The sequence below is a fragment of the Perna viridis genome, chromosome 4 (genome assembly GCF_037379345.1).
Source record: "Perna viridis isolate PV_CMFRI_1.1 ecotype Kerala chromosome 4, ASM3737934v1, whole genome shotgun sequence".
Classification (NCBI taxonomy): Eukaryota; Metazoa; Mollusca; class Bivalvia; order Mytilida; family Mytilidae; genus Perna; species Perna viridis.
This window is the reverse complement of record NC_142448.1, coordinates 22,590,997-22,602,065: the sequence shown is the minus strand read 5'-3', so window position 1 is coordinate 22,602,065 and position 11,069 is coordinate 22,590,997. Positions and strand designations below refer to the sequence as shown.

At 31.0% G+C, this 11,069-nt stretch overlaps 1 protein-coding gene across 1 annotated transcript; it reads right to left on the bottom strand.

Moving 5' to 3' along the window:
- Nucleotides 1-1,801: 1,801 nt before the first annotated feature.
- On the bottom strand, nucleotides 1,802-11,066 carry LOC148619349 (dynein intermediate chain 3, ciliary-like). Its single transcript, XM_088579148.1, has 15 exons — nucleotides 10,937-11,066; nucleotides 9,458-9,656; nucleotides 8,996-9,157; nucleotides 8,685-8,803; nucleotides 8,015-8,157; nucleotides 7,425-7,538; nucleotides 6,471-6,733; nucleotides 6,026-6,205; nucleotides 5,720-5,763; nucleotides 5,384-5,519; nucleotides 4,999-5,145; nucleotides 4,699-4,797; nucleotides 4,145-4,291; nucleotides 3,458-3,508; nucleotides 1,802-2,151 (listed from the first exon to the last, which is right to left on the bottom strand). The coding sequence occupies exons 2-15, from the start codon at nucleotides 9,638-9,640 to the stop codon at nucleotides 2,125-2,127; spliced, it is 1,815 nt and encodes a 604-aa protein (XP_088435274.1). The 5' UTR covers nucleotides 9,641-9,656; nucleotides 10,937-11,066; the 3' UTR covers nucleotides 1,802-2,124.
- Between the last annotated feature and the right edge of the window lie 3 nt (nucleotides 11,067-11,069).

The following is an 11,069-nucleotide window of genomic DNA, read 5'->3' as shown; positions in this document are numbered from 1 at the left end:
GGTATATTAGTATAGCATTGTCGTCTTCCGTGTTGTTAGTGGTGGCAGCGTCATGTCCGTAGATACTTGGTTTTTGTGCAATAACTTGAGAATTAGACGGTTGATCTTTTATAACAAGATTACAAACCACAATAGAAGAATGATATTGATTTTTGGTTATAGCCCCAAACATTTTTGAATTGGGTACCAATAAGAGGCCTAAATCAAGTATTTCATAGAATTCAACTCTGTAACTCCTGTATAAGCTTAGGAATGTCTATGATATTTTCCACAGTATTCTATACTATAATGGTCAGACTTTGATTTTGGGGGTAAAGACTTGGACTTTAGAAATTAGGGGCAAGAAAACTAATTTATGTTTGGTCCTATTTCGAATTGTTTTTATTGGATTCCTTTTGAAAATCCCTGCCTGCAATTTTCAATGAGATTTTAGATATCTTTAAGGTTTTAGAGTAATAAGGGGTCAAAGGGACCACACCTCAAAAAATTGTTGATAGCAAAGCAACCATACAGCCTGCATATGACCATATTAGGCCCAAATAAAAAAAATCTTGGATCCTTATCCTCTCCCAACCCATTTTTTTTCACCCTGACTGAAAAAAAATTATTTTGATTTTTTTCCCAATTTAGGTCAATTTCTTTCAAATTGACAGCATTTTCACTTAAAAAAAAAATAATAAAATTTGCCCCCCTAATTTTGAAAAAAGTGTTAGATGACAATTAAGAAATTTTTTTTTATAATTGCATTATCAGTCTATAGTTGTGGCTTACTTATGCTGCTTAGAAAAGCCGCTTCCCTGATTCTGGTTGTTTGTATTAAGCCAGTTGCATTGTCAGTTGAAATGAATTCCTGCATTTTTGACATATACATGTAAATATAGCCTAGCCTTGCTGTGCGAGTGGTCTAGGGCGCTGGACTTTGTGCAAGCAGTGTTGCCATAGATGTCACAGCGGTATGAGTTTGAGTCTCAAGGAGAGAATGACCAAAAATTTACATTATCTTCCCTGTATCAATATAATGCAAACTTATAGAAGGGTCTGGAAAACTCCAAACGATGTCAGAACTGTCAAATTTGCGATGCAAATTTTTGGCCATTCCCTCCGCGGGACTAACTCGCACTGCTGTGACATCTATGGCAACATCGTCTGCACAAGGTCTAGCGCCCTAGACCACTCAACCAGCTAGGCTATATAAAAATATAGCTTTTGCTGGCCAGGTCATTCCTCCTCGTAGGATTAATCTAGGACTGTAACTTAGTACATGATGTATGGTAGTACGGGACAGTTCATCTAGGTGTTATTATTTAGGATAGAGGATCAAATTAATAATGAATTGTTCCAGATTCACATTTGCAAGTGTATTCAATACAATATAAGGTTGAGTGCTTTAAGTAGACACACCAACAATACTACTCAACTAGCATTTTGAGAGTATAGAATGCAAACTTCATTCATAATTTGTGAAAGAAAAAGAGCAAAAAGCTGAGTTTTGTAATTCCAAGGACCATTACTCAGCGGAAAAATGAAATAACTGGAAAAATATTTTAATTTTTTAAGGTTGTCATGTTAAAGCGATTCACAAATATCTATTGAACATCTGCTAGCATGATGAAACTGATTTGCCCGACTGAAAGCATCTCCTTAAACTGCATCTGAAGCGAAATATATTTTCAGAGTGGTATTCTGATGTAATGCACTCTATTACAGACCTGTGGGTGTAGTATGCTACAAACCCTGTATTCTAACACTATAGTGCCTTGTGCTATGTAACAGGGCAGGCAAAGATAAAGAGCAATTCAAATTATTGGTTCTGTAAATTTATTTGTTATAACAAATATAAAAATGTATAGACTCAGTCAACAATTTATAAATAGGATGGAATCAAAAGTCAATAAATAATGTCATAATTTTTTAACACCAGTTGAAGCACAATTCAACATTAAATGCTTGAATTTGAGGAAATCCTTCATTCTAATCTAGGTGAATGGCACATCAAAGTTGATGTTTTAGTTACATGTGAAATCTCAATCAAAAAACAAATTTCAATGTCTTGAATTCAAAATAGAATATTCTGATTTCCAATAGTCATATTTCTTCCAAAAATGCTTATTTCAAGTCAATTACTTATTCTTTCTTGCCGTCATCTTTTTCCTAAAAATAGAAGAAATACAATACATATAAATTTTGAAGACTAAAGAAAGTGAACTTAGCAAGCATATATACCCTCACATTCCTAATTATTTAAAGCATTCTTCATGTAAATACCTGTAAATACCTGAAAGGTAATATGAAACATACCTTGACTGTTATTTGTGGTACTGGTAAATACAAGTTAGTGTTAAAATTTGAAAAGTACTTTATCATTAAAACTAAAAGAGTGACTAAAAGGAAGGAGGACATAATGCCAAAATAAATGAAGGAACAATCATGACAATCACTATATTTGACTCTTGTCAGGCAGCAGTATGAAAAATAATCCACCTCATTAATTCATCTTATACAATGAAATATCATAGCTGTTGCATCTGTTACATCTTCGATGCTTGGATCAGATATTGTTCTTTAAAACAGGTTGATACAGTGACAGCATCAACTTGAGGACTAAAAACAATTATAATTATGTGTAGGAATGGACAAGTTAAGTAGCTGTCTTTGTAAGAATCATGCAAAATCTGAAAAATGTGATGCACCCTAAAAAAGGCTACATATTTTTATTTTTGTAATTAAGTTGTTTTATGGGCCTATGCTATAAAATGTGTAATTATTCATTCAAATCTGCCTGCTCTTAGAAGATAACCAACATTGAAAATCCAGTAAATTCTTTTGTATTTGAGCGTCATTTACAGAGTTATCTCCCTTAATTTTGAAATCTACAGTGCATTCTATATAATTTTTATCTCCTAAGAGCACGGGTTATATGAAAAACCACATGTTTGTTTCTGTTTACTATGACATTTCAAACAAAATATCAAAAATAAAAATATGTAGGCTTTTTACCCATAAATCACATTTTGCATGATCCTTAGCTGGAGTGCTACTTCTAAGTTCTTTTTATTGAATATGATTTTCTTAAAAAGTGATCTGGATGTCCATGCATCTTTCTTCAGTTATATTTTGTATCCTCTCTGCTGAAACCTCATTATGGTATTGAATGATTTTTATGGAACTCTCCAGGAAGGATCATATTAGGTAATTTATATACTTAAATTTGTAAAACTGAGATTTTCCTAAAATCCTTCAGTTTTTCCTTTAATTTCAAATTACAAGCTAGCTTATAGAAAGGATAGTCTTACTGTTCCTAATATTTATATGTAGTAGTTAACCTGTCAGAAAATTAAACTGAGTCCTTTTAAACTACCTAACTAAAATATTCTTTTAATATATGAATAAATGGCATTGTAGAAACGCATTTGTTCTATATTCTTTGAAATTAATTTTAACCTATTGGAAGACTTACAGGTTGTCCATTTGTTTTTTCTTCTCCCTCTTCCTCCTGAATAGGTGATTGCTGAAATAAAGTGAGTAATGTATTAAAACACTGATAAACTTAACAAAATCAGGTATAAGTAAGGAACTAACAGCAGATTGTTATCTTTCTTCTGGAAACAAGGATAAAAGTACATCATACCTACTACACTGAGCATTCCTTTCTGTCATCTTACAAAATCATAGACATATATATTTTCAATGAACTTGTAATGCTTAAAATGATGTAAAAACAGTATGTTTAAATTATTTTAAAAGACTTTTCGACATAAAAAAATTATAAGATAAGATTACTACCATTATTTGTATAAAATGGGAACTTTAGTTTTTTTAATATTATAAGAAAAAAATTGGTGACCAACAATTTTCTTTTTTAAATATGAAAGAATGTCAGTTTAGTGTTCTTCATATGAATTTAAAAGAAACTATATCTATCAGTTTTTATATAGTGAAATATATCAAAATAGTGAAATTCCCAGCAGGAATCCATATAAAAATTGCCATATTACGGCTTAATTTTCTTGACTATGGTGACTTATATTTTTTACAATAAAAGTCTAAAGTATGTTCATTCAGGGTCATCTCCTACAAAAACTAGGAGTATTTATCTGTTAGAAATATTAACAGGCTGAAAACATTAGATTCTTCATAAACTCACTTTTCCTTTGTCTGCCTTATCCATATCTCCTTTATTAGCTTGTCTTCTTTCATGTAACTTTTTCTCTTCTTCAATGATTTTGTAAAATTCTTGTTCAGCTTTGGTGTATAGGTCTTCTTCTTTGTACTCTTCGTCCTTTTCTTCCTCCTATTACAAAACACAAGTTAGAGCGTAAATGAAAGAAAATAGTTTATACATTTTATTAAGTCAGACCTGATTTTATGCAGTCAATTAACAAAACAGAAATTGGAATAATTGGAATTAAATATCCAGTAAAAATGAAATTATAACAGTTAATTTTGCATTTGAAAAAGTAGAATTCTGCTTTTCAGCGGAAGAAAATAAGGTTCATAAAGGGAAACATAGTCTCATAGGCCTTAAAACGCAGGCCATGAATAGCGATATAGGTCTGGTAAGAGTATACATTTAGGCAATAGTATCTATGATTTTAATTATTTTTCAATCAATTAAAAAGAATACAATTTTAACTTATCCTTTTTAAAGTAGCCTTTCTTGCATGGTAATGCTTTTGAAAGTTTTAGTAGGGAAAGTACCTTGTCTTTGTCAGCTGAACTCTTTGATCTTTCTTTCAACTTCATTTCTCTGTGTCTAGCATCAAGAATCTTTTCTCGTCTTGTTTCCCTCTCAAACATCTACAATGATATTGGAAAAAAAATAAAGAACATCTTACATGAAGTAAAATAAAAAGTTCAAATAAAATTACATTTCACCATTAACCTATTATATCATTCATCTCATGTGGTGTGTGAGATTTTAATATCAACATAAAGTATATGCCACTGCCTTTGAGAAATAGACAAGAACACAACTACATACCATATTTAAATACTTACTGCAGTAACTAAATTCTTTTCATTTCTTTGTAGTGTGTATAAACTGTCTGATAACTCTAACAGTGTTGTTGTTCCTGTGTGTGAACCACATGCTACCAGTCTACCATGCTCCTGTACACGTATACTATGGAGAGGCTCATCACAAACCTAAACACAAACAAGTCAATGCTGCTGTTATAATGTCATTCAAAAAAAGATAATAAAACAGCAAAATGAAACAGATTTAAAAAAAATAAATAAGTATGGCTAGTACAATAATGATAAAAAGTTTTAATAATTTTGAGATTGTCTGGTAAAAAACTTGTGTTAATAGAATAACTTTCCCAAAATAAATGTCCCACCCTATAAATTAGACCTAAATCGAGAGGAGGCAATAAAAGTTGACCTGTAAGCTGAGTGTTGGATCATTCTGTTTAAAGATAATATCCCAGACATCGAGTGTACCATCCATCTTGGTAATAAAGAACACAGAGGGCCTGAGAGGACTCCAACATCCATCTGTAAGGTATGATTGATACTGTCTGTAAAAGAAAAAGTGAAGAAAATCACATTATCTGTCAGACAGGGCATAATTACATTATAGACAGGGTATAATCAAAGCAATATATTCAACTGCAAATTCTACAAATGGCATAAATACATGTATCAAGGAAAATTTTCTGGTGATTACTAACTATATTTGATTATTCTGAATTGTCTATATCATTAAAGATATTCTTACTTTGTCCACATGATAGAGGATTCTCTAATATCTTCTGACCAGATCTAAAAATAAATATATGATCAAAAATATTATGAAATATATCTTACCAAGTTCAAATAACTCTATTTCTGTTTTATATATATAAATATAAATAAAATGCTTCACATAGGATTTTAAACACAAGAGATCCTTAATAAATATGTTCACATGTAATTTGTTTCCATTTAGGATGTCTATGAAGAAAAATAAAAGATTTCTTTTACATTTGCCTGTAATAATCTTAACTAGAAACTCAAGTCAACTTTATCCATAAGTAAAACTTGCCCTTGCTTTCCAATCTCCAACACTAAGGAAGTTTTTAGGAAAGAATGGATTACGTTGTAATGAGTATACAGGCCCTAAATGTCCATTATATTGTGCTACGATCTTCTCTGCTGGTGTTTTGGCTTTTCTGTTACATGACATTATAGTTCCTTGTTCACATCCCACCATGAATTTTGTTGGCTAAAAAAAGAGATTATTTTTTGATAACATAGACATGCAAAAATAACAAATATTGGGTTTTGAAGGTGTACAAAATTAAACTATCCTAGGTCTACTGATTATCTACAGAGATTTTTTTAAATGAAAGAAAACCAAAAAAATGTAGAGGATAATATTCCCTAGAATACCATATGCTTTCAACACATTCAGGAAAAAAGTTCTACTATTAATAATATAAATGAAATAACTGTGTACTCCAATAATGTTGATGTATTCAATACAATACCATTGTGGGTTCATATTCTAATGACATAGCTCCCATTGCTTTTGTAGGATCTTGTTTCTTTGTTGGGTCAAGGTAGAGTTTTTCTGTAGGTTCTCCCATTTTCCGGATGTCCCACCATAAAACCTGACCATCTGATGAAGCAGAGAAACATTCTGTTCCAGTTTTTGATTGGATCCAGATAGTTTTATAAGCTGGATCTCTGTGACTTTGTTCTATTGGTGATAACTCTACTGGTTGTGAACCCTTTCTTGTGTCCCAATAAGCTGAAATGTACTCGATGAAATTAATGATGGAGTTCAATCTCTTTTGGTATATATATAGTTTATTTAATAACAATTTAGAGAAGAAACATTTCATTCTACCATGGACTTGACTTTTTATGAGCAACTTGGAGGGTGTTTCTAGAAAAGAAGAGGACGCTTACCTTACCAGTGCACTTGGTCCATGCTCCGTTTTTAGTGGAGTCCAAGTTGCTCATTTACTTTTGTTACTTTGTATGTATTATTTCAGTTACTTTATGTTCTTTGTCATGTTTGTCTGTTTTCCATGTCTGGTCTTTACTCCTGGATTACATACTTTTGATTTCCACTAGAATCTTGGTTCCCTAAATTATTCTTTCTAGCTTTACAATTTTAGCACATTTATTTATTTACTGTATAAAAAAAGCAAGAAACCATTGGTAATGGTGCCAAGTATCTAAACATAAATTATACAGTTATTGTTGTATATGGTAATGTTGTATTTTAGTTGTGATTGTGTTCTTTCTGTCTTGAAAATATTAACGATACAAAAACTTTGCAAAAAAAAAATGAACAAACAAAAAATTGTAATTAAGTTATGTGAAGCTTTTATTATTTTAATAGCTTGAAGTTCTAGTTTTTTAAGTTTTAATAGTCGAAACCATTGACTTTACAATTAATTGATACATGCATTCTTTGTTACAACAGAACTTACCTATCTGACCATTGTAGCAACCACCAAGGAGAATGTGAGAATCTTTTGGATTGTATTCAAGACATACTAATGGAGAAACTGGTTTTAACACCATTTCTGGTTTGTTTGGATTTTCTGAAATAGGAGAAAGGGGTCTTGTGTAAAATTATTACACTTTGCAAACTTACTGTCATTACTGTAAAAACAGTAAAAGTCATGACAGACTACTATTGTGTTAAGGTACAACTGCATAATACAACACTTAACAAATATGCACAGTACAGCCCATAGTACTATAAATGTAAGACACACAATTTCCATTATAAACAGCCATGAATTTTACTAAATGCACAGTAATTATATCACTAAACTCATTTTTGACAATAAAAATATGTTAGCTAAATTGAGTTAAATAGTTTTTTGATACAAGTTACTAACTATTGATAAAAAAAAAAATATTCAATAAATTTCGCCTTCATTTTTTAATGTGATCATGTTTGATTTATCTCTAGTACTAGTTATGACATTTTCCAAACATTACTTATCACTAAACTTAAAACATTCTGATCTCCCATGTCAAATAAAATTAAAGTTTCTGTCAATTTTCTTACCAACATCCCAAATGTAAGATTCCATGCTGGTGTCAGGTGTAGATCCCTGGAATTCTAAGTTACAATATGCTACAGCCAGTTTCTTTGGTCCATCAGGGAACCATGAAATGTGTGTTGCTGTTCTCTTTATTTCATTTGGATCTCTGAAAGCATACATAAGGTTTTTTTTTAATTAAAGTTTCATTACAGCAAAATACAATAAAATTTTCAATCATAAAAGGTAGGTTTGTATGAGTTTCACTATATTTAGTACCGAAAAAAAATATAATTAACAATAATTTTAGGAATGGGAATTTCAAATTACTGTTCACATTACTTCTTACATTATCAGTCTCTATAGTGATACATGTAGTTTCATGAAAATTTAGTTCTTACCAGCTAATAAAAGTTAAGTCTCCTGGTACAATGAGTGTGTCAACATCTATCAAACTATATAACTGTTTTTGTGCATTAAAATATACATTCTACTTCTAATTTAATTCATGTCATCATTGATCAAGATAAATGCTCCATGTCCCGTCTCCCCATTTTTCTTACCAATAACTTTAACCTTTTGATCAACTTATATCAAAATCTTCAATCCTTAAAATTTACTTTCAATTCTATGACAATGTGGACGAAACAAAATTTCCTAGGGATGACAGAAAGCTGAATTATATATATATCTTACCTAAATACATTTATTGTCTTTGCTGATGGGGTTTCATCAACCAAATCAAAATCAGCATCTCCAAAATATTCTTCATATATGTCAATTGCATTATTTTGTTTGATTCTACTTTCCATGATCTATAATGAGAAGAAAAGTTATTTCCATAGACATCTTAAATTGCTTTGTTGAACTCAGAATTCTTAATAACACAAATACTTTTCACTGATTTATATAATTTTGCTGAAACTATCACATTAAAGAATTTCAAAATAGCTCAATCAAAATTGAACAAAAGAAAAAGAAACATACAAAAAGCAAAGGTCACTTACAGTTCCCAGCTGTTGAATGGTGTTAATGTACATTTCATCTTTTTCTACTTTCTTTCTGTATCTTGTAACTTGTTCTACTTCAGCAGGATTTACATCTTTTGGCCAGCCTCCTTCTGTGTGGTTTATTCCCCTTGACCCAGTTTCAAATCTTTCTGTATTAACCTTAAAATCAAAATTGACCATCATAGCTAAATATGTCAATATATGTCTTCAGGCAGAAAACTATGATAGACTGACTGCATTTTTCTTAAACCAGTTTTGGATGTTCACTTAATAAAACCCTGACAAATATGCATAGGTGATTATATTACATTATGAAACTTTGTCATAAAACAAACCAGATTAATTATTAATTCTGGGTCTAACTGTTATTAGGAACAAGTGTTTAAAATAAAAGTGGAAATTATATGATACCTGAGATAGTAAAGGAAAATATTTCTGATAAAAAAAAATTGAACAAACCTCATGTTCTGACATTTCCTGGACACATTGTAAACCAATGTCTACTGGGTTTCTTTCAATATATTCTTGAGCTATTGATGGGTTTGGTGCAATGTCTACATGTAATTCTGCAGGTCTGTCAGAAAAGTTACACTGTCGTCCGAATTCGGACCTTTTCTTCGTATACACATACTGTATCTCCATTTTGTTCTACCAGTTACTGTGTAAAAATAACAAACACATATTAAATGAAATAATAAAAAAAACTACAATACATGTTCTAATGTATTATTAACTTATAGAGAAATTGTCCTAAAGAAATAAACAATGATAATTCATGCATTTGCCAAACTAGATGTTTATTAGGAAACAACAAAAAAATTGGGTATGGAAATTTACTTGCAGGTAAAACTATTCTGTAACCAATACTATCACTCTTCACTTTTAATTATTTCAAAATTAAAATACTTCCACTAGATTTTTTTTACATTTCTTTTCAAGTTTCAAGATATAAATCCACAAACTGTGCTCTCATATAATAAATCATCATCCTATTTAATTGAGAAATGAAATTTTAGTGAGCACAATGGCAACAATGGTGTGTGTGTTTCATGAAAGTAGCATTTTTATATCTATACCAACACATACTCAACTTGCATATTATCAGTGATCACTTATATACAAAAATCAAGTCAGTTATTGTAGTGATTGACAGTTGTATAAACATTGACATCTGTAGCAAGGTTTAGGCTACTTTGACTTTTCAAAGGTACCAGAGTTATAGTGCATATTTCTATTCAATCAGTCCTTGGTATTTTGATACAGTATCTAATCAGTCGCTGGAATTTTTTATCATAGTCTTCCAATGACAGTTTAGATTATTATTTATGCTGTCATTCAGTAAGATGGTTTCATGTTTTGCTTGTGAGGGATGGAGTTGTTAGTTCTCAAATAACATTTTACTTAGTTGATAATGATAATGCACCACTACTTCATAATTTATTACATAAAGCTGGTGTCTCAACCAAAAAATATATGTACACATTCTGGGTCTCACCATAGTTTTTGCAAAACAAAAATTGAAATTGTGCATCATTACATGTTCTTGTAACACTGGGGACCAGGGATATTGTGGCAACAGAGTGGATATTGCTGTCTCTGTTGACGCTCCATCCCTACCAACGGCAGCAGATTTTTAATAATGAAGTAACATCACATTTCTAGCAACTTATGTTCTATTACTAAATTTATTTGTTATCAAATTATTACTGGGGAAATGCAATCAAATTGCAATTAGAATATTCGAAATGCACACTACGTGGAAAGTATCCTGATATGGCTTGGAAACGGTGCTTTTGTCAGTTTGGAATGTTGATAGTTGCATTGCCATTGGGTTGTAAAATATTCAAATGGTTCGGGTTTTAAAAAGTTGCTAGTGTGCATTCAGCTTCTATATTGTACTCTTGGTGTTATAATTGAATGTTAAATTTCACTCGTTACCTCTATTTGCTGTTGATCACTTTATTTTGTCATGTGTTTACTCCTCTGTTCTTTCCAGGAGCCAGAAAACTGTTGTCATTAGTTACTTGAAAGCTGACATGCTCGAACGTAACTTCCGCTTCATTCGAAAATG